The sequence below is a fragment of the Glycine max genome, chromosome 1 (genome assembly GCF_000004515.6).
Source record: "Glycine max cultivar Williams 82 chromosome 1, Glycine_max_v4.0, whole genome shotgun sequence".
In the NCBI taxonomy this organism is placed as follows: domain Eukaryota; kingdom Viridiplantae; phylum Streptophyta; class Magnoliopsida; order Fabales; family Fabaceae; genus Glycine; species Glycine max.
Window position 1 is genome coordinate 43,101,558 of NC_016088.4, and position 27,895 is coordinate 43,129,452.

A 27,895-nucleotide genomic window follows, 5' to 3' on the forward strand; every position below is an offset into this window, starting at 1 on the left:
AGGAAGGAAAGGAAAAGGACACAATGAATATCCATGATATTAAAGTTTCCCATAGAAAGCAAAAGCTAGGATTCATGCAGGATAAGTGAAACCAACCTTTAGGAGTCGTTCCTTCCCTTCATCTTCATTCTTCTCTACCTTCTTCACTTCCCATTATCCTCTTGCAATTGTAAAGCCTCTCATGACAATGAGAGACTAAACCTTCCATTGGTGGGAGTCTAACAACCAAACGCTCTTGATGTAAATTTTTTCTACTATCTATTTAATGTTATTTTAATTTTATTATAGTCTGTTTTTTATGCTTAATTTCATTGATTGTGGTTTGGTCACCCATATTCATGTATGTGTTTTAGGATTTAGGCATTGAAAAATGTTTATCTCCTAAGAATTGTGAAAGGAAATCTAAATGATTCATATCTAGGAATAGAATGATATTGTTTAGTCTGTTTTATGCATCTATGTTTATAATACAATTTAACTGTTTTATTCTCTTAAGGGATTAGGAAAGAGATTAGGTAAATTAGACTATTTCACTTTAGGGATCATGGTTAAAGTATATGGGAAGATGTAGGTGATAGTTGAAATAATATTAAATAAAGAAAAATCGTTAACATTACATTGAGAGTAGTTTTGGTAAGCTAGGCCCCAACATATTCGCATTATGAATCAATCATCACTTTATCGCCCCAAAGTATTTGTTTTTCTTGCTCTTTCCTGTTTTAGATAATTAGTCAATTTTATGTCAATTTATTTTTACTATTTCTGATTACAATTATTTAGATTAATACATTAATTGCTTGAGAATTAGATATACATCAATCTAAGTACAAACAAAGTCCCTTTGGACTTGACACTCAAACTTCAATTTTACTTTACTGTAGGATAATTTGATACACTTGCCAATGAGTTATCAAAGGACTAGAGGTTTTGTCAGCCTTTGTATGTGGCTTAGGCCCTCCTAGCTTCTAACGTCAATGTTCTGACCTCAAGTCTAGTGCATCATTAGATTTACCACATCCAAGGTAGTTTTGCTTTAGTGTTGGTTTGAGCCTTAAGATTTTGTCCTTAAAAGCGTTTCAATGGATCAAGGGAGGAGGGTTCATATGAAGTACCCTTAGCCTCAAATCATGAGCGATTAACTAAAAATTATTTCTAGAATTTTTTTTTGGAAAATGTTATTTTTGAAATAGATACAACACATAAAAAACCTCAGCACCCACTTTAGACTAATAGCAATATTATTTGACATAATTATACATGACTCATAAATAATTTTTGTTTATTCTATTAATTGTATTTTAAAAACTATAGTCTACCAAATATTTAATCGACTATGTAATTATAATTGACAACAATAATTAATAACTTAAAATATTTTATTAATAGTCCATTATTAAAATATATCAAAAAGAATTTAAAATATGAATAATTCCTAATATAAATTTAAGAAAAATATTTATACATTTAAAATATTTCATAAAAATATTCGTAGATAATATTTACTCGTTCATGACACACATCACACATTTTAGTTATAAGTCACTGGTAGAAAAAGCGGTTTCAACGACGGTGGAAAGAGACAAACAACGACAGTGTTTGACCGTCTTTGAATCTAATGTCGTTGAAAGTGTCTCACTTTCAAAGACGGTCGAAAGGACACCGTCTTAGAAAATCTCAACTTTCAAAGACGGTGCTGACATCACGACCGTCTTAGAAAACCAGGCTTCAAAGACGGTGTTGACGTCACGGCTGTCTTTGAAGGTTGGCTTTCTAAGACGTTGTCGACGTCAGCACTGTCTTAGAAGCCTGACTTTCTAAGACGTTCGTGATGTCAACAACGTCTTTGAAGCCTGGCTTTCTAAGACGGTCGTGATGTCAGCACCGTCTTTGAAGCTTGACTTTCTAAGACGTTCGTGATGTTAGCACCGTCTTTGAAGCCTGACTTTCTAAGACATTCGTGATATCAACACCATCTTAGAAAAATATTTATATTACATAAAATCAGATTAGAATATATTAATCCTACACTAATGCACGAAGTTAATGAACGACTAACAATTAAAGTAAATAGATTTCTATATATATATATATATATATATATATATATATATAATGTAACATAAACCTATGATGAATTACAATGTTTAGTTAAATAAAATAGAAATACACACAAGGGAAAATTAAATACAGTCACAAGCCCACGACATCAAATGTAAAGGACTAACACCAATCATGATACATTCCTATTAACCCTCTATCCATTATAATCGAAACACTATCTAGCAGATCAATGGTACTCAATGAGAGGTGCGGCAAATCTGCAAATAACAGACTTAGAGGAAACTAGTCAATTAAATAAGATACAAGAGTCATAAAACTTATTATTTTTAATAAATTTTAACTAATAAAAAAATATATTAAAAGTTTCAGGATTCTCAACCGGTGCAGTGCTCACATGAGAAAAATTGTTCCATTTAACGGGCTCTTCTTCTTTGTATTATTTTATAATTTTTTTATTTATAAAAATTAAGATAATTATTTATTTCACTAATTATTAGACTTAGGTATTTTTTTAACATCACTAAAATACGATAGACTACAAACAATCTATAAAAATTGTATAAATCAAGATATATTAAAAAAATATATTAAATTAAAATTAGTATACACATCAATTAAAAAAATAATATAATGCAATAAAAATGCACACAGGGGCGTTGGTATGTTTTGGCTAGTTATCGATAAAGCAATAACTAATTAGCTAAAAAGAGAAATGGAACCATGATTTTATATTAAAAGAAAGTACCTCCTTCAAATTATAAATAACAAGGTGAACTTGTCTCTAATATTTCTTCGGCCAACAGCTGAAATCTTGGAGCTAAATCAACAAGATATGTTTTCCTTGACTCATTTGAGGCATTGAACCCAGTAATGTTTTAAGCAAATAATACAAACAAACATTAAAATAAAATGTGTTAAGGATGACACTAGGAATTAAAAAAAAAAACTAGCATACATCTACTGATTATTAGACTTGTGGTGTTGTTCTTCAAGTAGATCTCCTTCCACTAAAGCATAATCTGACTGTAGGTATATATATATATATATATATATATATATATATATATATATATATATATATATATATATATATATTTATAAAATCATCTTTAAAATGATATCTATTACAATTTCTGATAAAAACATCTTTAAAATTAAATTATTACATTTTTTTTTATTGATAAGATAAATATCTGTTCCACTATATATCAAATAGAAATTAACCTCTTTTGATTAACGCTGGCTCATTCTCTACTCCAAACATTGCGGACAAGAATTTGGGCGAGGAAGATATCAAGAGAGAAACAAATCTGATTAATACAAGTCAAAGTCTAAGCCACCTAAATTATTTATTTATTTATTTTACTAACCACTTAACATCACATCATATCATCATAATTACAGTCCAAGCACAAAAATTATAAAATTATCCTCCACTTGAAATTGAATGACCATTAATTAAATAGTTTGTTTGGTCCTCTCGACCCCTCACTAAGTAATTTTTTTATCATTACTCTCTACTTTATTGTTGATTATAAGATTTTATTTAATTTTTTTTCTAATTTTTAAATATATTAATTATTTTTTATATATCTCTCCAAATATTAATAAAAAATAATTAATTGAATAAAGAGATAAAAATAATAGTTTTAAAATAATAATATAAATAACCAAAAAATTTAATATAATTAATTAAATTAATTATTTTTTTAAAAAGATATAAATTAGTTAAAAGAATCTAGAGTAACTAGTGACCTTTTTGGAACCAATTTTTCAACTTAAGTTTTCTCTCCACGTTGAGACAGCTAGCATTTGTTGCTTTCAACAGTGAAAGGGGCAGCTTTTCTTTTTCTTTTCACTACCTATTTATTACTTTTTACAATAGTGATATAAATAATTTAATTTGTTTTATTACTTGTGTATTAGATGCATAGAACATAAAATCACGAAATTAGGCAAATTAGAAGAACATAAGCAAGAAATAAAATTGATTTACGCAAAACTTTAGACCTGGTAAAACTAGCATACATCTACTGATTGAAACAGTATATATATATATAGTCCACAGTTTGTATTTCAAATAAAATATGCTGCATAGTGTAAAATATTTTGATTATTCTAGATTGTATACCTTCAATGTCTGATGAACTAGCTCCTGGCTGCTTTGAATACTAGAAACCTCTCTGATAAGAAAAGCAAATCTACCACATGGCTAGATAACTCGGCAGAAGTTTCATCACTCTTCCAAACAGAACCATCCCTTGTATACTCCTACAAAAACATTCTCCATAAATAATTAAAAATCACAATAGCAAAAAGAATAATTTTCCCAGTCTGGAAACTCACTTGAGGAATTGAAAAGTCACATTCTAGAAGCAGATTTCTAGCTTTAGCCAAGATCTCTGTCTTTTTCTTAAATGAAAATTAGATATTTAGAAATAACATAGCAGTTAAATGACAATGCTTCCTAATTTATTTAAGAAAATCCCAAATAATAAATTGAGAATGTTGTCCATGAATAAACCAATAACACAGGAAGGCAACTAGGCAAGCAACACCCTCCCCTGCCAAAGGTGCAGGCGGGTGTCTCTGTCACAAAATGGCAAAGCATGAGCAATAGAATTGATTTTATGACCTTAACATATCAACTCACCTTACTAACTCATAAGTCTAAAAATATCACCATAGTAGCATAGTTATAGACTATGCTTTTGTCATTCTGTGATTTCATGTGACATGCATGACAGACAAATATCCAAAAGTTAGTGGAGTGATTTTTTTTCCTGGGAAACACTGTGATTACAAAGTTGTGCATCCTTCCCAAATAGTTATCATTGGCTTGGCTTCACTGGAAGGAAGTGCCAAATAGTAGCCTTAAGACTTGAAAGGATGGAGCTGGATAGACACATTCCATAATAATCTAAAACACAAGAATCAAGTAGTGAGATTCTACCTTCCCCATTGTCATCAGTAGACATCACAATGAAAACATATTTGAAGAGACCAATAATGGTAAATGTCCAGAAGATAAATGAAAGCACCCCAAAAATTCCTTCATTGTCTTCTTTGAGGCTTAATTTCCCTGAGAATGTGGTCTTGTAAACATAAATAAGGGCACTACTGAGGTCACCATATACTACTCCAAGACTTTGGTAAGCTAGAGTAAGCACAGTTGTGCAAGACGTCCTCTTGAAATTCTAACAAAGAAAGCCAAGCATAAGAACATATGCAATTAAATTTTGCCAAAGCTACATGACAAGTGACAAAGCAAACAAAATTCTACACAAATTCATCATTTCAGTAGTTACTAGTTAGCATTTCACCACCTTCTAAGTATCAAAACAGCATTAATTATTACTCCTTTCAATTTATTTTGTGGAGTACAAGTTGAAAAGCCAAACACTAGAATTATGACACCTCTTCAATTAAAATCTGTCATTACTTGTGAGTTGTGACCTTATAACTGAATACAAAAATGCTAAGCAAATAAGACTTTTGAAGAGATGAAACAAATGGAGTAGTTCATTAGGACCAAGGAAACAAGAATATATACTCTCACTGCTAAGAGAGCCTTATGTCTTCACAAAGTATTCTCAAATTTTCATGTCAAATCAAACAAAATCATGAAAGTTATAAAATGCATTTCAAAGTTGAACCAAATACACAATAGATAAGAAGTGGGACACATGACATCAAGAATAAAGAATAAAGAGGAGGCATTTCTCATTCTCAAATACCAGAGAGAAAGAGGGGCATTACCTGTAGGTAGTTACGAAGTAATGAAGAAAAAAAAGCAATTTATAGGCAAGCCAACTCTGCTCCTGGATAGAATCTAGCCCCTCCTCCAAAGGGTGCATAGAATGGACTAGTTCTCCAATTTCTCTTTTCCTACATTCAGAGGATAGGAATTAAGAAAGAAAAGAAATTAAAGTACAAAAAATTACATATAGTATGCACCAAATTGGTATGTGGACTAACCTCGTTTTCAGGTTCCATCCATCTCCAAGGATTAATATTTAGAGCTCCACTGTATACATTCTCATCTAAATGGACTGCTGAAAGAAATGGAACCACAAAGCAATCATGTTCATCCTGTCCAAGAGAAAAACTAATAAAAAAAATGTTTTTCAGTTTAAATATAAAAATCAGAGCAATCCCCTAAGATAATGTTTTATGTACCAAATAAACATATAGGGAAAAAATTTCAACAGTAGTTGTTATATATACCAGCAGTTGCTTCATGGCTCTAGGACATTGAGTAAGGAAATAGACTGCAAAGAGCATTGTTTTGGTGGTTGTTTCATTTCCCGCAAAGAGAAGATTGATAATGAAGTCTGCAATAGCATCATCAAGCAAGCTTTCTTCCCAACAACATTCTATCCAACAAACATTCAAATTACAAACACACTCTTACCTGTGCAACCATAAACAGAAATCACCTCTCAACAAAAGTTCTATCACTTCCCAACAACATTTTATCCAACCAAATAAAGTAATGTTGACATCTACGGTACTTCAGTCCCAAAGCAGTCCAAAAAATTTAAACTTTATTCCAACAAAGACACAACAACATTCAAGCCATGAACTTAACTCAGTTGAATTCCCATTTTACCAATTCAAAACAAGCAACACATTCCAAACACTAACTTTTCAAAAACAACCAATCCAACAAGCACTATAAATTATACCTTCTCCTGAGATTGAAAAACAGGCTGCTCCACTTCAACCGGAACCACAAACCCATGCACCGGCACATGGAAGGAAACGTAATTGCCCCCAGCAGCCGCCACATCAACTTCAACCGGAGCCTTCATCTCAGGTGTGGTAGTAAAGTACTCCGAAGACATAATATTGTTCAACTTCTCCCTTAATGCAGCATCTACAAAAAAAAAAAAAAGAAAACACTCAATAACAAGTTAACAAGTAAAAAACAACTCAACATGAAAGAAAAAAAGAGCAATTCAACAGAACCATACAAGTAACATCAGCATTAGGCCCAATGGGCTGCTCCGACTTAGCAAGCCACAGCTTGGCATGTTCCACGCAGCGGTGCAGCGCGTTCTTGTGTGAAAAGCTCGAATCCGCGGGCCGCGAAACGAGCAACCCTCTTAGTCTAGAGATCGAGTCCAAGTCCTTCTCGCCGAGCAGATCGGTGTCGTCGTTGGTGACGTAGTCATAGGTCAAGCAGCAGCCACGCTCATGCGTTTTGGTAAGCATCATGGACACAAAGTCACTCTTCACATCGAAAAATGAACCAAAATAGAGAAAATTAAGCAGGTCCTCCACAACGATGTCGTTCCTCGAGTTCGAGTTCGGCTCAATCGAGTCAGAGCTCTCAACTAAGGTTTCGTTTTCGGTCTCAGTCTCATGGTGAGGGTTTTAAGAAGATGTGCCGTTGATTTGGAGCTCTTTGGAGAGAGCGGTGGCGAGAGGTTGCCGGAGCTTATCGAGCTCATCGCTGAGGGCAAGGATAGAGGGTTTGGAGCGTAGAACCTCTTCATGCTCCTTGTTCACGTTATGTGAGGCTTTTGGGCTCCCTCATCTCCTGCAGCGCCACGATGAAGCAGCTGAGGCGACAACGAATGTGAGAATGAGAGAGAGAGCGGCATGTACACTGCCCGATAAAGAGAGAAAGAGAAAGTGATAAATTATATTAATTAAAAATACTAAACATTTAAGACGGGTTTTCCGAAAACCGTCCTTGTTTTAAAGTATTCCAAGGCGGTTTTCAAAAACCGTTTTTAAAATATTAACAATATTTACAAATTTGCCACTATGATATAAATAAAAACGGTTTTTTATAACCGACTTAAATACTCTGTGGTAAAAAATGGTATTTTTAGTAGTGAGTATATCAATCCTAACAATACTCTCACTCAAGATATCCATTTTAATTTATAATTAGGTATGTTTTTGTCACTCTAAAATTATTAAGTTTTGATTTTTATAGTCTATTTTTATTCCCTCTAATTCGAAAATACACATTTTTTGTCCTCTAAATTTAAAATGTATCACTTTGTATATTGTTAAAGTGCTTTAAATAACACTTATGTGAGTAAAAATTGTTTAGATAGTACCTAAAATAAAAAAAAAAATGTACATTTCAAGTTTAGAGTAACTAAGGACAAAGAAGTTTTTTTAGAAAGATTAAAATCAAACTTTATATAGTAATTTTAGAGGGATAAAAAACATGTTATCCTTTATAATTCATAATGAATAACAGAATAAGTATTTATAATTTTATAGCTTATATTATAATTAAAATTAATTTCCATGAAAAAATAATTAAAATTCATAATAATTTGATATTTTTAAATTTAAAAATCGTATTTTAGATTTTCAACATATAGTTTTCTTTGGTACATGGAAATAAATTTTAAATATATATTTTAAATTATGATATAAAAATTTGTTATGACAAAGTGTTGGATTAATTTTTCAAGATTATATATTTTTGAAATTCAAATTATTGATATTAAGAATTTTTTATTATCTATTGGGAAAAAAGAATTTATTATTATTATTATCATTAAATTTAAATTAAAGAATTTTTTATTTCAAATTATAACCATCACTAATATTTTAAATTTAAATTAATTTGTATTAGTTATTGTCATCCGAAAGAAATAATTTGGGTTCATATATAAAGTAAATATATCATCTATTTATAAATTATATATTTTTCATCTTTTATATATTAGGTATTGTATATTTTATATAATAAGAATGGAAATCAAATAAAAGAAAATAAATTAATGTTAAATATAGATAATTATTGTTCTTAAATATATTTTTGATTTGGAAAATACTCAACATTATTTCACAATCACATTTTCATCTTTCTAATACACGCCAAGTTTTTCACCATGAAAAAATCTTTCAAATTTGAACTATGTTAACCGTAATATATACATTTGTTCATTCTCTCTCCTGACTCCCTTTTGTTTGCCTAACAACCCCACAATGCTGATTCCCTCCTCTCACCCCTCAATAGTAACCTCTTATCGTTTATTCCCTTATCTTTCAATTCCTTCTGTTGATTTCTGCTCATTCATTTGTAGGGAAATAAATTCAATACTGAAGAAAACCAAGTTGAACCAACAGACGTGAAACCATGTTATGGAATCCTACAGGCGAGATTCATTTCCTTCTCTCTTTCCTCTTGTTTTTTCTTTTCTTTTGCAGTGGAAATGTTTGATGGTGAGCGAACAGTGACATTTTTTCTTTTGCCGTGGAAATGTTTGCCGGTGAGCAAACAATGACCGGTATATGAGGTTTTCGATGTTGGATCAAATTTTAAGCTCGCAACTGAACTTTGATTTTATTCAAATGGGTAGTTATGATGTTTTTAATAGGGTGAATTCTGCAAGTAATTACTTCAAGGCCTAGGACAAGTATTTTTTTATCAACTTCCTGCTCTTTGTAATCTTGATGACATGCTTCTAGTGAGTATTAGATATTCTTCTTTCATGGTTAAATGGTGATTGGCCAAGACATGCATTTGAGACCTTAATGTACATTTTCTTTTATAACAAGAAATTTTAGTTAGTTTCACTGTTATAGAGTTCTGGTATATATCTAGCTTCATGTAGATGGTTCGATCTCCTTTTCAGGAATAATTCAGTGGCAAGAAGAGAAGAGGTGGCTTCCCTGGCCTTGTGTCCCCCCACAACTCCGTGAAGACTCAAGAAAGCATTTGAATCACTCTCGAGAATGTGCAAACCCAGATCTAATAATAGGCATGACTATCAACAACATTGCTTAGCAAACATAGTGTGGTGTAGGGAGACATTATGTAGGGTTGTTTGTGCAGTTCCAACAAGCTATTTGAAAGATGCAGGATTTTCTTTTATGCGGTTTGGATTGGTGTGTGTTTGGACTTTAGAATTATATGTTGCAGTTAAAATTGTTTAGACTAGTTTTCAGTTTTAGGTGAGAAGGATGAGATGTATCTAAAAGCTTTGGTAGAACTTAGTGGTTGTTTCGGTCAGTAGTTACAAGTTGTATTAGGCCTTGTTTTGGTAGTAATGAACAATATTGCTCAGGTGGAATTTGCCAATTTTTTAATTTGATCTAATTTTAAATTATCAATATTAATTTTTAAAATAATATATAATTATTATTAAAATAAAATTTAATATTGAAATAAATTTTTGCAATAGTATAATTAGCTAAGAAATGGTAATTTACGATGACGACATTTTGTTACTAAGAAAAAATTATAATAATTAATGTGACTAAAAAAATATTTTATCATAATCACTTTAGCTGAGAAATAATGTTTTTTTAGCATACAACAATTGTTAAAATATTTAAAATATGACAACAATAGTTATTACAAATAATTATGGCAACAACAAATGTGTAAAAATTCAGCAACAATAATTGTTGACAAAACAAAAGTAATGTCACTGTAAAATTTTTGCAGGGACCTGTAACAAAAAAAAAAAAGTTTGCTGGCAAAAGTTGTTTTTGCAACATCATTTATTATATGTCAATAACAAATGCCGCTGTGAATAGCCTTTTTTTTCTTGTAGCGCAAGTCCAACAACCCCTCCTGGCACTACGAATCCATTTGCAGCAGGTATATAGATATGCCGCTGCCTCCCAATTGGAAGGGAGTAACGCTGAATAAGTATGACGGTATCACCAGTGCGACACTCGCTAGCTCCTGGCACTAGGAGTATACTTTGTATTGCAGGACTATACATTGTTTGGTACGTACTTGTACTTTCTTCCGTTAGTACTGTACTTTGTATAGGTGGTGGTGACTAATGATTTCGGTAAAATTGGCTTGCATGACTTCTCAATTTTACGAAATTTTATATTTTGCATATATATTTAATAGTTGACCGGCCCCAGTCTCCCGTGTTCAATGTGAAATCATTTAAACTCCATTCATGTAACCAAGAATTTTTGTGAGTTAGATTTAATTTCCTAAGTTATTTCATTTTAATTCTCAATTTGAATTGTATTAATTGGCTCAAATTTAATTTAGGTCTTCTTTAACTATTCACACCACTAAAAATGGAGTCTTTTAAGAAATGTGCTCCACCATGGTTGTTTCATAACCACCTTAGTTTTAAACGCGGTGACAATTTTATAATTATTATTAATATTTTAAAAGATGATTCCATGAGAATCTTCTTTGATTTAGGGTTTAATTTTTTATCATGCTCGCTCACTCACACCTTGCGATGTTCTATCTGTTCTACTCACTTAGCCACTGGCAGCTCCCTCTTCCTCACCTTACCACCACAATCTTCGCCTTCTCCCCCCTCCCACACTTCCTCGCCCCTTCCCCCGTTGCCAGGCTCCTCCTACTCGCCTCCGCCCTCGAGGTCTACCTCATGGCCATCATGAGTGTCGCCATTGTCGTCTCTGTCGTCGAAGAGAGGTTAGACTAGGACGCCACTCGAGTTGGATCTGCTCTCATGGAGGGAAGCTGGGTCTGTGGGTGGATCCTGTCGGGCCTGTTCGTTTTTGGGTTCAGTTCCTTTTAGGGGTGGGTAAACGGACTCAGGTCCATGGACTGACCCGCGGGGCCCGCGGTCCGCGGGGGTTACGGACCAATTTTTTTAAACAGTCAATGGTTATGTTATATTTTTGGGCCCGCCCCGCTTAACCTGCGGACTATGCGGGTTTGGCCCACGGGGTCCGTGGGTTGCCCGCTGCCCGCATTAGGTTTAATTTGTGTGATCCTGACCCATTACATTAGGTTTGATTTTCTCTTTTTCACTTTAAACTTTTTTTTAAAATAACAGATAAAAGAATATATTAGATAAGATAAAGATAAAAGATTTAAATTAAAAGATGAAAAAGATAAAAAAGGATAAGATAACAAAAATAAAAGATTAAGATAAAAAAGATAAGTGATAATCTGCTAAAAATCTTCTTTTTTGATATTTTCTCGATCTTTTTTCTCTTTTAATCTGTCATTTTCATATCTGAAAGTCATAAATAATAAAAATATCAATTCTTATCATTTAAGCCAAAAATAATTGTTAAATAAATATTGTTAAAGATATTTCAATATATTTTTATTATAAAAAATAGCTCATATCATATTTAGTAGTTGTAGCAGGCTAAGAACATTTTTTCTCCTCACGTGTGCTTAACAAATATCAAACTAGGCTTCTTGTTGACAATATATACTAAAAATTGATTACTAGTATTTGATATGCAGGGTAAATAATATGTAATAATTATTGTCTTTTAATCATTTAACTTGATTTTATTCTAATATTTATTATTATTTCAAGTTTTAGGAAAAGAAGATGAAGATATGGAGATGGAGAAGGCTCAAGCTACTTCAAATATGAAATCATTTGTTGTTGGAGATGTTTAAATTTCATATTTTAGATTTATTGCTTGGATTTTCTTTTATTAAGACATTATTTATTTTATTGATGTAATTGACTAATTATTGAGATTTTATTTATATTTGCATTGAACTTAATTTGATTATATTATATTTTTACTAAAATTAAAGTTCTTTTAAAACTAGGCCCGCGGACCGACCCGTTTGACCCGCGGGATCCGCGGGGCGGGGGCAGACCAATTTATTTGGTCCGTGTAAGAAGCGGGGCGAATTGGACCGGTCCGCTACCAATGCGGGCTTATGTGGGCGGGCCTTACACGGGGCGGGCCGCCCCGCTTACCCACCCCTAGTTCCTTTAATTAATCGATTTATGTTCTTTCATTCGCAGAAGAACAAATTTGGCGCCGACGAAAACCAAGCTAAGCCGAAAGCTTTGAAACCCAAGTGGAATTCCAAAGGTGAGATTCTGGATTTGTTTCTTTTATTTTTTTTATTTGCGTAATTATTTATCTTCTCATATTTTCTGTGTTTGTGTAGATTTCTGCAAGTAGAAGGAGTGAAGCTGCTAAATTTGCTCAATTATGGAATGAAGTTATTTGCAGTTTCCGTGAGGAAGATATCATAAGTGATAGGAAAGGCTTCGAAGCCAAACTCTTTAGTTGTTTTTTCTCGTAAGTCCTAGCTTCTATTATTTGTCCTTCATCTTTTGATCATTGAACCATGATTGCATTACTCCAGCAGGGAGATGGATCTTTTGATGGTTCCATACTCATTAGATCCTAGCTTGAAAATAATTCAGTGGCCATCGTTTCTGCTTGCAAGCAAGGTCTGTGAGATTTATTTCTATAATCACTAATTACCATTGTGATTCTTGTGCTAATAAACTAATACATTTCAACACGATGATAAAATTTGTAGCAAAGGATTTTTGGGCTGCTCAGAAGAAAGTGACAGAGTTGATAAATGGAAGGATCCTTGTTGGTCATACCTTGTCCAATGATCTTAAAGTTTTCATTTGAGTGGTTGTTTTCTTTCATTTTCTTGATCGCGTGTATATTTTTCTTATCAGCCTCTGCTGTTTAAAACTAAGAATTAGATTGTACTTTTGCAGGCATTATTATTATAATTCATGATGCCAAAGGGTCTATAACAACCTTATAATACACATCATAATTCAACTTAACTGGAAACATACTAAACACTAATCATCAAAACCACAACAAGAGCTAACTCAAGGTGAGAGATCCTGTCACGCATTCCACGAACACACATGGACATCAATCATATTATGACATGACCAGGTACACATAGAGGTCACAATAGGTACTAAGGTATTTCTTAAAGCATCCACAAACTTTTTCCATATTAAGGTAAAAAGAACTAATATTTATCTCGCTAATCATACAACTATCATCAATAATCTTTTAGGTCACCTACCTTTCGCAAGAACACTCACTCTTGAATCCTTCTATGCTTAACAATTAATGTCTTACTAACTACCTTACACTCTTCTTAAGGTTCCACATTAAATCTCTTAACTATACTTTATAACTTTTCCAACTACACTATGTTCTCAAACAACTCTATACTAGATATTTCTCACGAACTACGGCTACAAGTTTCTATGGGTACTGCACTTATAAGATTCTCAATCTTGCACTTAGGTGGTAAATAAGCATATCCTCAAGGAACACAAATACATGACTTACTAAGTTTGACTTTCGTCTATGGATAACAAGGATAATGCATACTCAAGTGTTTCCTCTCAAAACATCTTAACGTGATTGTCAAGGGCGAAGTCTTTCTTTATTCGTAATAGAAGTAACAACAAGAAAGATTATCAAGCAGTTTAACTAGACATGATTGGAAGATGAGCAACTAATAACAAGATGAACACTCGATTGATTAGGAGACAATAATTTTAAATCAAGAAGGATCACTCATCCAGAATCAACAGTCGATACTCCAAATGAATTCTAGAAACGAAAACATAATCACAGTGTATGCACATATGGAGACATCAACTATCACTTGATTGTGACAGAAACATCAATAATCCAATTGTTTGATGTAGGCTTACAACACAAAGAATGAATTATACTCAAGCATGGAAGCGTAATCGAATTACTTGACTTAAGCACGCAACACAAAGGATAAGTTGCACTAGAATCAGAAGGTACGGTCTAAAGAGTATTCTTTATGAAATAATTTTTTTTTATATGAGTCATTGAACTATAGAGTATCACCATTGCTAAGAACAAGAATCTCAAACAACCATACTCTTTATGCAATTAAGGTAAAACACCATACTACAAGTATACATAGAATTATAAGGTTCTTATAATAAGTATACAACGTACATATATGAAGTAAGAATTAAATAGTTAATAAGTACGTATTAAGGAATCATAAACTTCAACTACTACATTCACGACTACGCACAAAATAAAGAGAGTTAAGTAGTCATGCATTTACACATCAAGAAAGACACATTCATCCAAGATATATATATGGTCCAAAAGGTTCTTGCAACACTAATCCACGCATCAAAGGAGAAATAAGCTAACTAACAACATACACACAGGATGATAAAGGTTCATTAACACATTATCAATCAATATCAAGACTACTTGCATCACCCAATGGCTTGCCATAATGTCCAACCGCACTTCGCAAATTATAGAGATGACCAGTCTCATAACTCACGACTCAACAGTGGATTTATGGTATAGCAACATTAAGGATGCAAGACACATACAAGCATTATTATTAAGTCTCATTTAATCATGTAGGAGGAAATACAAATAATAATTCAAACATGTTCAACAAAACTAGTCATAAGTAACCACACAGAGTGCACACAAGAATATGGTAAGCACATAACACACTGGTCGAAAGGTTCGACCTGCTCTGATACCACTAAATGTGACACCCTCTACCCCTCACATATATACTAATAAGGAATAAAAAAATTCAAATATTAATTAAAAGTATTTTTAAAACATTTTTTTTACAAGTCTTTCAAAGGGAAAAAAGGATCACATTCATTTTCTTCTACATCATATTCAAACTTGTCCAAATAAATGATAAAGTATTCTCGACTCAACAAGGTCGTCTAAGCTTCATACAATTAATATAGAACCTATATCCTAATGTCACATTCTATCAGAGCGTTGTGTTCCTGTGTCCTCTAACATGAGGTTCTTCATAGTCATCCACCTATTCATCTGCTCCCCCGAACACAAGTTCAAGATCATCACAGGATCCAAACACAACAACACACAGGGAGTGAGTTATCACATTCCTAGCTAATAGAGAAACAAGACAATTAAATATACATATTATATAAATGAGATATCACTTGCTTAAACATAGCTCACGTAACTTCACCACTTCGTCATTCAAAATTCACTTTTCAATCATCAATAACATTACACAAGAATCCCACACTCCGATCAAGAATAATAACACATCAATTAGCAAGCATATGCAACAGTTGTGCTAAGACTCAATCCTATATGCAATGTGGTACCATGTCAGTGAAAAACCACCCTAGGGCGCTTAGGAGTACATAACAAGACACACCACGCAATGGGTTTGTCAGGTCACTCTCACTAAGTAAGATCATAGGGAGACCAGTCAAGGTCACGATGTTTTGCGAGAATGCTCCAACCATATGAGATCAGCATAAGCTTAAAGGAGCACTCAAACCCGGTGACCCCCAAGGCCTACACTCCGAAGAGTCTGTCAGGGTCTCTCCCTCCTGATTCAGGTCCAACCCCTAAAATAATTTTTTTGCATGCAGACACTGCTCATGAATTATACAATACCCACAACCTTACACTCGTGTTTTAAACATGTTCAACACAATTGTGCTACGATTTAACACTGGTTCCTAAATAGGAAACCTACATTTTCTCTTTAACACTGCGCATCAACGCTTTTCTCAAGATAACACTGGTCGGGTTATTGTACAATTCATAGCTTACAACACAAGTAATTTTACATCAAGTGTTAACTACACACTTATCCACAACTAAAACTCATTCACAATTTCACATCTCATAGTGTCACAATCCACCATCACATGTTTACACGTATCTCACAAATTAACACATGTTCAACTTTACACTTATACTCAATCTCAATAACAATATTATAATCTCAAAGCAACATGTTATTCCACAATTCATCACATACTCACAATTTGAATCATCATTTCATATCCTCAATATAACAATTTATACAAAAGACTATCACAACATGAGGACTAAAACCCCTCAAATAATATTACACAATTATATCAAAATCATAGGTCGAAATATACAAATATCAAGAGCATAATTTATCATGCAATTTCCATTAGGACATCAATATTGTATTTATAATCATAAAGGAAAAATTGAAATTTAATAAACATCCCAAAATAAAACCCAAATTTAGTTCTCTAAGGATCCCTACACATGTTCATTCTAACCCCCAATTGCGATAAACTCATCCCTTACCTCTGAGCGGACTCACGTGTCTTCAGCCAGTGATAGCAACATCTCTAGCGGTTCCCTGAGATTCCTTCAGTTATTCCTCCGACTGCTCCGATAGAGTTCCCAAACGTCAGAGAGACGGAGAAGAGATTGAAACCTCCACTTGTACTGTCTTCATGCGATTCCTTTTTCTCCCTCCACGAATATTATCTCGATAATCCCAACGTTGGAAGTGTGCACAATTGAATTTCGAACAACATATCCAAATTTCATGAAAATCCAACGGTTAACGAAACCGGAATCGTAGTTCTACCGAGACAGTTTTGGGTTTCTACGGGAAATTAAAATGCTACAATGCGAAGGGTTTTCCTCTAAGCTCATATATGATTTTGAAATTCCCAACGGTGAGGATGTTCAGAATTGGGTTGCGAACGTGGTACTCAAATTTCACGACGATCCAACGGTGAACAAGTCTGAGATCGTTGTTTTTCTGAGACAGGTTTGGTGGGCTACGGGAAAAAGAAAGGGTTTTGAGAGAAGGGAAAAAACGAAAATGAGGCCAAAAAGAGGCATCTGACTTAACATAATTATTTATACTTAGGGACTCAGCCTATTATTTGCTCTATATTTATTTATTTATTTATTTTATAAAAACAAACTCTATTTTATTTTCTATCAAACAAATAAATGAAATACCCTTTTTATTTTCTCTCAAATCATTATTTTAATTAATAATTATATCTCCTTATTTATTTATTTATAAAATCTTATTATTTTTTCTAAAATTATATTTATTTATAAATAACAATCCTTTTTAATCTAGAATACAAAAATTGGGATGTTACAAAGTCAACTATCCATCCAAGAAAAAAAAAGAGTATCAACAAGTTCTTGAGGATGAACTATATCTTCAATAAATACTTATTATGGATATTATTTTACTTGAAGAACATAGGGAGTGATTGGTGGTGTGTATACTCTATTCTAATCCTTGTGTTTCAATGCCTAACAATTGTTAGTCTCATAGTATGACACTATGGCTTAAATTTTCACCAATTGTTTCATTTGTTTTCCTATGTAGAAAAAAGAGGTGATGACTTCAAATACGTCTTCCACCAATCAAACTTACTCAGCTTTAAGAGTTTACATTTACACTGGTTGTTGTTACTTGTTACTGCCTCTTTTGATTGCCATGTGGTGATGACTAGTAAAGAATAAGAAACTTTGAGAAAATATTGGTGTGAATGACTCATTCTAAATTAAATTGAGAGGCCATTTCTACATCATGTGTCCCTTGTAGAAGTTTATTTATTTATTTTGAAACAATGTTGATGAGGGGGAACAAGGGAAAATAAATAATAGGCTACAAGGATGTGTACTTTGTGAGAGAGTGACTTAGGCTACAAGAATGTTCTTATTCAACAGTGGACACTCTCCTTAAACCTTGTGTAGTTTCTCCTTTGTTCATGTTTGTAAATTGTGCCTTTATTTATTTGAGATCTTGACCTATTTAACCATACCAGAATTCAATAAATATTTGTAGCTATCGATCTACCTTACACCAACTTTTTCAAGGAATTGAAGGTAAAGGTGATTCTTCACAGGTAGCATCTGTGACAATGTGGATATTGCAAGCTCTTCAAACCAATTTAGATGGGAAATCAAAGCAGTATAGAGACCTTACTTTGACACATCTATTTCTCATGAACAATATTTATTATATCGCCAGATCGATTCAAAGGTATTTCATACAGATGTTGTGGTTTTAATTTCACTGAAACGTGAAGTTTATTGCATTCTCTTTTTTTTTGCTAGTTCAAATTTAGATCTTTAAGGGACTAACTTGGTGACAAAAACTTTAGAAGAATAAAGTAATGACACTGTAATCATTGGGGAACCATTTTAGAAGTTTGGTCTTTTAAATTTTAATTTGCTTCATCATCTTTAGAATAATAAAGTGCTCACACTAATCAAATCATTTAACATACTTGTGTCACTACAAGGAAAATGACTTATATCTACAGTCAAAATCTGTCACTAGAAGTCCAAAATCCGTAGGTAGATGTATAAAGGACTTTGTCCTACAGACGTTTTTTGCGTCAACTTTGAGGGGGTATACAGTGACAACTAATAGTCGTCACTATAGGCTTTACCTACGGATATATTTTTACCTACAGTCAAATTTAACTATCACTATAGGTAACACCTACTATTTTAAATGTGTAGGTAAAAGATATTAATTTATACCTATAATCTCTAACTGTAGGTAAAAGTCAATTTACTTGTACCTACGGTCTTCTGTAGGTAAATGTCATATAATAATAAAACTAGTTCCTAATTACATTATTTTTTTATTATAATTTTTAATTAAATATACATGAGCTTAATTAAATTTGAAAAGTTACAACAACCTGCTACATACAATTAAATTTTTGTTAGCCTAATTTGTGATTGTTGTAACTAGATTGTGAGCTTTGAATGGAAGAAATCCAAACATATCTTTAGTGGTTGACCTCAGAATTTATTTGCTCTCAATTTGAAATTCAAATTAAATGTATATGCTGTGTGCTAATCACATGGAGTTATGACTAATGACTAACATATTAACATCACTTTTGCCTAGAAAAAGGTTACAGTGGCAAGATTTAAGAACAAAAAAGGGAATGTTTTTAGAACATGGTTCTTCTATATGTAATATCATGGAACAAAAAAAGAGCCCAGTAGTATTAAAATGTTGCATGTGCAGCAATTAATTTGGAATCTTGTTTTAACTAGTTGTTTCTTCCATCATAAGCTTGGCATGCTCCTACCTTTTTCTCTCAGAAGCAACAAATTATAGCAACTCCATGAAGCCTGTTTCACAGCAAGAAAGATATTTGTTCTTAGCTTTTAGTTTTACTAGATATGGCATACTTCAAAGGGCTACGTGACAACTGTAATTAAGATGACCCTAAAGCCAAATTGATTGTGTTTTCTGTTGAAAGTTCAAAAAGATTACTTTATCTAGCATACTTCTGCACAACTAATTAATTACATCAACTTATAATTAATTAGAAATTGTTGAAGGGTTACATTTTATGAAGTTGATATGCAGATGAGAATAATTAAAACCTAGGAAGGACATGGAATGGTCAAACAAAATGAGTATGCAACAATAATAGCCAAACATTCACATGAAAATAAGGTTGCTTTTCTGCTTCACATTTTTCCCACCCTCATTCCAATTGTAAAATACTCTTGCTTTAGCATAGGTCTTTCAAGTATGTATTTAACAAGTATATATCACCCAATAACATATACAAGAAAACAAACCTCAAAAAAGAAAAATGGGACGTGTAAATTTAACAATATATTATCACAAGCTGGTCCAGTTAATCAATAATTCATTTAGGTGATCCCATCCAGAAAAGATCAATTAGATGACCCAATTATATATTTATAGTGGGGACACAAACAGAATAATCATGTGGTTGATGCTGCCATCATCTTTTCCTTGACCATGAGAGCCTAAAGAAGGGTCCAATTGCATGAGGGCTTTCCAAATCATCATTCAAGTAAAAGGAACAAGACTGAAGCATAAATTATAACATTCAACTGCTATTAAAATAACATAATGATGATATATTCTATATATCTATCTATCTATCTATCTATCTATCTATCTATATATATATATATATATATATATATATATATATATATATATATATATATATATATATAGTTAAAATATAGTACTATATTTCAACTCACCTCTAGCTAAGATTGTTTGTAGTTTGATGATCTTTACCGGTAGAATCATTTGTAGGTACCTAAATTAAAAGAATGTTTTTTCTTTGTAAAGTATCATATCATAGTTAAATCGTTGAATAAGTAGAATTATAAATTCATACCTCTTGATCTATAGCTTCTAAGACTTGATTAATTTGTGGATCTTCTGCAAATCATACTTTAAGCACAGCTACAAGGTTTCCAAGCAAATTCTCCAACTTTTGAATTCTATTGTTTGTATAAGAGCTTTGAGATGAACTTGCTTGATGTGGAAGCTTGCCAGGACAACGCACACGTCCTCTTTTTTCAGGTCCTTTGACTTTTGAATATATATCATTTGTCAAATCAGTAGAATCTTGGGTGCTTTGTAAATTTTGCGAACTCTCTGCTTCAACCATTTTCTTTTTTAGTTCATCCTACATAAATACACCTTATAAATTATTATCATACATCAATATCCTGAATACTTCAATATCACTAAACAAAACTCATCTCCACATTAGTTACTCCCCCTCACCCCATAACCTTCTATTAGAAAATTGAGCAAAACAAAGAAAAAGTATTGAAATAAAAATTAAAATTCTTACAATTATAATAGCAGCCTTTTCAGTAACAATGCTTCCATCTTTTCGAGTTCGAGTGTCAATATAAATTTTTGCCCTAGAAGGTTGCACTCCCTTAGCCTTTGTAGTCTAACATTAGTTAAAAAGATCAATCATCCTATTTGTATTAAGCAATTTAAAAATAAAAAAATATAAAAAAGGCAAACCATCTCATGAATCCGTCTTGGAAGATTATTAGTTCCCATGCAATGCAAGTCCTCATATTTTGAGCGGCTCCTTTTGTTGATGTTGCTTATTTTCTATAACCAACAAATATAAAAAGTCAATAATAAAAATAAACATATAATATATAATTGTTATGTTAGCAAAAGGTTGGTGACATTGTCATGTATACCTGTCCTTTCTCAGAACACCAATAATGTACTAAATCACGATATTGAGAAGGATCAACCCTTGGATCTGGGATGTGAGCAATCATTTCCTCCTTAGTTTTGCTCTCATCATATCCTTTTGATTTCAGTTCATATTTAAATTGCCTCCATTTCAGACTCATGTCATCAATCAATATTTTCTTTGTTTGTTCAGTTAATTCAGGAACAAATCGAAACTTACTCTATTATGAGTATCATTAACAAACAAAAAAGATCATTTTGTTAGACATTAGAAGACATAAAATTTTACAAGAAGCAAGATGAAACAACACTTATAAAGTTTTATACCAGACCTGAATTAATTCAACCATGTCAGTAATATAGTCCTTAGGCATATCTTTCCAGCTAAGAAAATTGATAGGAGCACATTGGTGTCTCCTTACCAAGCTCCCAATTGCATTCAGTAGAGTTTTCCCTTCCCAACCCATAGGATTGCCCCAATGATCTACTTCAACAAGTATGAATTCTCCATCTGGCAAGTCCCACACATCTAGCATATGTGTATAACCTCTGGTTCTCTTTTTATCTAAATCATTCATGGATATGACATTTATCAAACACACACACACACACACACATTTGAACTATATGGAAAAAAGAAACTCACTAGTAAATTTAATCTTATCATATTCTAAAAGATATTCAACTCAAACAGAATTGTACATATAATTCTAACCCAAAAAAGCATATGTGTATAAATACCTTTAGTTGAACTTTCACTTGCACTTTCAAGAGAAGTATGAGACTGAACATGACTATCTTCTTGTATGTGTTGTTCTGTTTGTGATTGTTGATTTAGTTAATAAACAATTGTGTTATAAATAATTTAATATAAAATAAAGAAATTAAGTTAATAAAATCTTTATACCTCCTTCAAATTGTGCATTTTCTTCAAGTATAGAGTTGTTATTTTGGTTCACTTCAGTAGAGCTTTCAATTGATTGCTCTTTTGCTTGTGATTGACCATCATTTTGAATGATATTCAACTTTCTGCGCTTTCCCATAGTATGCTGAATAAATCAATCCAAAAAATAAAATAAAATAAAAATTAGATATAACTACATTATTGACTATGATTTTTTTAAACACCATGCCAAAAAATAAAAGAAGAATAAAGTAATTACCTAAAAGGCAAATTTAGATTGCTTGTAAGCTATTTTTCACCAATCTCCAATCACAAAGAATCAAACTATTGAGGAAACAACGAAACAAATTTTGATAAAAAACGGATAACATCATTATATTGTGAGTGATTTTTATACATAACAAAAAATAAACACAAGAGTAATGAATAATAAGAACAAAAAACTAAAGAAAGGAATAAGAGTATATAAATGTGACAAAATGTTCAACACATGTATACTCAAACTATAACCAAATGTTCAAATAGAACAAATAAAAACAAATCAAAAGAAGTTTGCATCGCTCTCATCATCATCTATATAATTATCATCCTTGTCATGTGGTAAAATGTTCTCCATAGGTATTGTAACTTCAATGATATCATCACTATCATCGGCTTCTGGTCTGATCAAATCATTATGATTTATCTCTTGTAAGACTTGTTCATTCCCTTGATCCGTGTCATTGGATTGCTCATCACCCATATCATATACATCTCTGATTTTAGCATGCACAACAACAAGCCAACCATTTTGTGTTTTATTCTCCAAATAGAATACTTTCTTAGCTTGAGATGCAAAAACAAATGGATCGTCACATATATCATTCCCTGTGTGTTGCAAATAATTGAAATTCACTAATGTCATACCAAAGTTATCAATTTTGCAACCCCTGTTTATATCAACCCAATCACACTTGAAAAGTATAGCCTTATATTTTCCAGAATAATCCAATTGAATTATATCTGTTAGTGCACCATAGTAGTGGATTTCTCCCTCCTTTGGGTTTTTATCTCTTGAACTGGCATAACTTAATGTCTTAACAGTTACAACAATGCCACTGTTTTGAGTCTTCTAGCACCTTTCACGTGTCTTTGTATGAAATCTAACTCCATTAACAATGTACCCGCTATATCTTCTCACTATTTCTAGTGGACCACGAGCTAACCACTTGATATCATTTGTCACTAGAGTGCTGTCTTGCTCTTCCAATCGAGCAACCTACCACAATTTTATTTCAAATGGTTAAAATTTTAAATGAATGAAAAATTTAATATTATTGATTCTTCCTAAACTTACTCTTTCACGGAACCAATCTGGAAATTCTTTACTATGAATTTTGTCAACTTCATATGGAGATAATCGAAGATTTTGTCTCTTGATAAGATCAGTATGGGCTCTATGTAAAAAAGGTTAGAAAAAGTAAGCATTATCATTGATAGAAAGATATTATACAAATATTCAATAAATAAATGAACATGAAAAAAATTGTATTACTTTCGAAAGTGGTCAACATTGTTGCTATTGAAAAGCACATATCTATGTGCTTGAACCAATGCTTTCTTATCAAGAGAAATCAGAGAAGCTCTTTTTCTCTTCTTCACATTGAATCCAACTTGCTTCTTTCTCCCCAATGGTCTACCTCTAGGATTTAAAACACTTACATTTTCCACAAAACATGAGTCATCATTTCGAGCAAATTGATTAAAATGAGTCTCCACCCTAGATAGATATCTTGAACAAAATATCAAGCATTCATGAGCTAAATATCCTTCTGCAATAGATCCTTCTGGATGTGCTCGATTACGAACAAATGACTTTAGAGTCAAAAGGAACCTAAAAAGAAAATTTTAGGTTACAAATTAAGATAATATCATTTTACTTTATAACTCTAGAATGTTTTAAAATGATTAAAAAGTATTCATACCTTTCAATAGGATACATCCATCGGTAATGTACAGGTCCTCCAACTCTTGCTTCATGTGCCAAATGGATTACCAAATGTACCATTACGGTGAAAAAAGATGGAGGAAAAATCTGTTCTAATTGGCATAATGTTAGAGCTACTTGATTCTCTAGGTGCTCTAAATTACTCTCATTAAGCACCTTGCCACACAACTCCTTAAAGAAACAACAAAGATCGGATATAGCTAAACTCACTTTGTCTGGCAAACAACCTTTCATAGCTATAGGAAGAAACTCTTGCATTAAAAGATGACAATCATAAATTTTGAGACCGGATATTTTGTGTTCCTTCACTTGCACACATCTTGAAATATTAGACAAATATTCATCAGGAGCTTTTATTGTTTTGAGAACTTCCAAAAATGTTTCTTTCTCTTTTGAAGTCATTTGGTAACAAGCTCTAGGAAAATATTGTTTGCCTTTACTTGGGTGCATCTTTGGATGTAATTGGCTTCTAATATTCATATCAACAAGATCATAGCGTGCCTTATCATTGTCCTTTGACTTACCTTCTAATTGTAACAACATCCCAATAATGTTATCACACACATTCTTTTCTATGTGCATAACATCAAGATTATGACGGAGCACACTATGTTGCCAATAAGGCAATGTGAACAAAATACTTCTCTTTTTCCATGGTGACCAATCCCCAACTCCATGATATTCCATCTGTCTCAAAGAAAAAGCTCCACTAGGTAGATCAGGTGGAGCTCTAAACTCCTGGGTTCCATCAAAATCTCTTTTATTGTATCTCCACTTATGATCGGGCTCTAACCAACGACGATGACACATATAGCAAAACTTTCTACCATAACGCAACCACTTTGAGCCAATCTCAAAACCACAACATGGACAAGCATATTGGCCTCTAGTGCTCCAACCAGACAAATTTGCATAAGCAGGAAAATCATTAATAGTCCACATAATTGCAGCACGCATTTGGAATGACTCTTTTTTACATGCATCAAACATTTTTACCCCAATTTCCCATAATTCCTTTAATTCTTCCACAAGAGGCTGCATATAAACATCAAGGTTCATACCTGGACCTTTTGGACCAGGAATAAGCAATGAAAGTATAAAATTAGGTTGCTTCATACACATCCATGGAGGAAGATTGTACGGAATCAAGATAACAGGCCAAGTGCTATGGGAAATTGCCATAGTTTTGAAAGGATTAAAACCATCGGTAGCCAAACCTAGTCGAACATTACGAGCGTCACAAGCAAAATCAGGATACTGACAATCAAAATTCTTCCAAGCAAATGAATCAGCTGGATGCCTCAGGAGTCCATCTTTAGTTCGACCAACCTCATGTTATATCATAGAACAAGCTGTTTTTGGTGATACAAAAAGTCTTTGCAATCTAGGTATAAGAGGGAACCAACGAAGAATCTTTGCTGGTATCTTTTTTCTACATTCAACATCATCAGAGTTATATTTCCATCTTGACAAATTGCATTTAGGGCAAATTTCAGCATCAGCCAAATCCTTCCTATACAATATGCATTCATTGGGACAAACATGAATTTTTTCATAAGATAGACCCAACCCTGAAATAATCTTCTTTGTATCATAAAATGATTTGGGCAAAGTATTTTCCTCTGGTAATGCATCCCTTAACAGCTCTAACAACATCGAAAAACTTTTATCAGTCCACCCATTTAGACACTTTAAGTGATACAAATGTACAAGGAATGACAATTTTGTAAACTTCTTACAACCTTTATAAAGACTTTGCTCTGCCTCCCTTAACATCTGATAGAACTTTTCTGAATTATTATTGTCTTCAGATTGTTGAACACTAGGTCCATTCATAAATTCTCTAGAATCTCCATCCTCCATATTTATATCTGTGTCATTACTCTCATTAGTTGCATGCATTGTGAATGCATCATGAACCAATGTATCCATGTCATGATCAAACTCCCCTTCCACTTGGGATGTATCTAAAGAACTAGATGGGCCAACTTGTTCACCATGAAAGATCCAAGTAACATATCCTTTTAGAAATCCATTACTAATAATGTGCTCATAAACATTCATCCGAGAGCGCCACTTGCAATTGACACATTTGGTACAAGGGCATAAAATTTTTCCATCCTTTGACGATTTCGCAAATGCAAAATCTAGAAAGTTTAAAACTCCTCTAATATACTTCTCTTTATTAAGAGAATTGTAGTCTATCCAACTCTTATCCATTTGATAAAATAAACTGAAAAAGTAGAATAAAATAGACATAATAAATTAGTGCTTAATATAACTAAAATATCCAGGTATAAGTCAATCACAACCGTGTTAGCAACTATAAAATTAATAATGTTAGCAGTGAAAAGGACAAATTATTTTAATTGCCTAGCTGGAAACAAAATATGAAAAATAAAACACAAGAATACAAGCATAGCATATATATGTTAACAAGATTAATTTAATGACAATTTAAAAAACCTAACATGATGACAAGTAATTTTGAAGAACCAAATTGAGAGTACTAATTCTGCATTAATGAACCAAAACAATAACTTTGACTCTTATGAGAATTTTAACTAATAACTAAATGTCTAATGCACTGGAAGCCTACAACCACCAATATATTACTTTTTTCCTCTAAATTTAATATTATTTTTTAATTTCTAGTACTCGTTTATTGTTACATATACAATTGACACGGTTTATTTTATTTATATTATTATGCATTATATTTTACTATTTTATAATACAAATGATGACCTATATTTTTTTATTTTACTTTAAATAATGATTAGCAGAGGACAAGAGTGATCTATACGCGTGGGGGAAGCGTTAATTATGCTAGGATTGTCTTCTTATGCTGCAACACAAATAATCTAAATTAATCCATAAAAATGATGTTAATCTAAATTAAAATTTAATATTACTAATTAATATATTTTCTCTTTAAAATTTTGAACAATTATTAACTAAAAATTAATTTAAATTGAATGATTATTTTTTGAGATTGAGTATTTACTAAAAAAAACAAGAGACTAGTATTCAAATTCAAATAGTCTTAAAGAGTTTTACCTACACCAACAATCGTAGGTATAAGGCTTTTGAGGTTATACCTACACCAACTAATTATAGGCATAGATTTTGTGAAATTTTATCTACATCACGTAGTTGTAGGTATAAGTTTTTTAAAATTTTGCCTACACTGTGCTTCTGTAGGTAGTAATTCTTTTGAGTTTTATCTACACTAATCACTCATAGGCCCAAGTTTTTTGGAGTTTTACCTACATAACATAGTTGTAGGTAGAAGTATTTTTTTAATTTTAATGAATTTGCCTACACCAAATAATGGTTGGTATAAGTGGTTGAGTTTTAGCTACATTAGTTAGTTGTAGGTAAAAGTATTTTTGAGATTTACCTACACTAGTGT

At 32.3% G+C, this 27,895-nt stretch overlaps 2 protein-coding genes, 1 long non-coding RNA gene, 1 other non-coding gene and 1 pseudogene across 16 annotated transcripts; all 5 read right to left on the reverse strand.

The window, feature by feature from the left end:
* Positions 1 to 1,680: 1,680 nt before the first annotated feature.
* MIR4374A (microRNA MIR4374a) lies at positions 1,681 to 1,847 on the reverse strand. Its single transcript, NR_048700.1, has one exon. It is a non-coding gene; the product is annotated as a microRNA MIR4374a (primary transcript).
* Positions 1,848 to 2,131: 284 nt separating this feature from the next.
* LOC100779117 (uncharacterized) lies at positions 2,132 to 7,707 on the reverse strand. 13 transcript variants are annotated; one of them, XR_005888602.1, is made up of 7 exons: positions 7,038 to 7,706; positions 6,750 to 6,940; positions 6,040 to 6,153; positions 5,821 to 5,949; positions 5,015 to 5,258; positions 2,807 to 4,332; positions 2,132 to 2,318 (listed from the first exon to the last, which is right to left on the reverse strand). XR_005888602.1 is itself a non-coding variant. In XM_014774790.3 (5 exons), exons 1-4 carry the CDS (start codon positions 7,279 to 7,281, stop codon positions 5,860 to 5,862), a joined length of 639 nt encoding a protein of 212 aa, XP_014630276.1. In that variant the 5' UTR covers positions 7,282 to 7,706; the 3' UTR covers positions 4,033 to 5,258; positions 5,821 to 5,859. The 13 variants fall into 13 exon arrangements, 4 of the variants coding, with proteins under 4 accessions (XP_014630276.1, XP_025984052.1, XP_025984048.1 ...); XR_005888603.1 differs by having other exon boundaries at positions 2,132 to 2,332; XR_001388009.3 differs by having other exon boundaries at positions 2,132 to 3,312; positions 4,193 to 4,332; positions 4,408 to 5,258.
* A 13,043-nt stretch (positions 7,708 to 20,750) lies between these two features.
* Positions 20,751 to 21,953, reverse strand: LOC102667599 (uncharacterized; annotated as a pseudogene).
* Positions 21,954 to 23,656: 1,703 nt separating this feature from the next.
* Positions 23,657 to 23,895, reverse strand: LOC121174400 (uncharacterized). The gene is made up of 2 exons (XR_005890497.1): positions 23,830 to 23,895; positions 23,657 to 23,751 (listed from the first exon to the last, which is right to left on the reverse strand). It is a non-coding gene; the product is annotated as an uncharacterized lncRNA (long non-coding RNA).
* A 128-nt stretch (positions 23,896 to 24,023) lies between these two features.
* On the reverse strand, positions 24,024 to 26,544 carry LOC102662047 (uncharacterized). Its single transcript, XM_041014672.1, has 4 exons — positions 26,223 to 26,544; positions 25,917 to 26,126; positions 24,458 to 25,793; positions 24,024 to 24,366 (listed from the first exon to the last, which is right to left on the reverse strand). Exons 1-4 carry the CDS (start codon positions 26,542 to 26,544, stop codon positions 24,024 to 24,026), a joined length of 2,211 nt encoding a protein of 736 aa, XP_040870606.1.
* Positions 26,545 to 27,895: the final 1,351 nt, after the last annotated feature.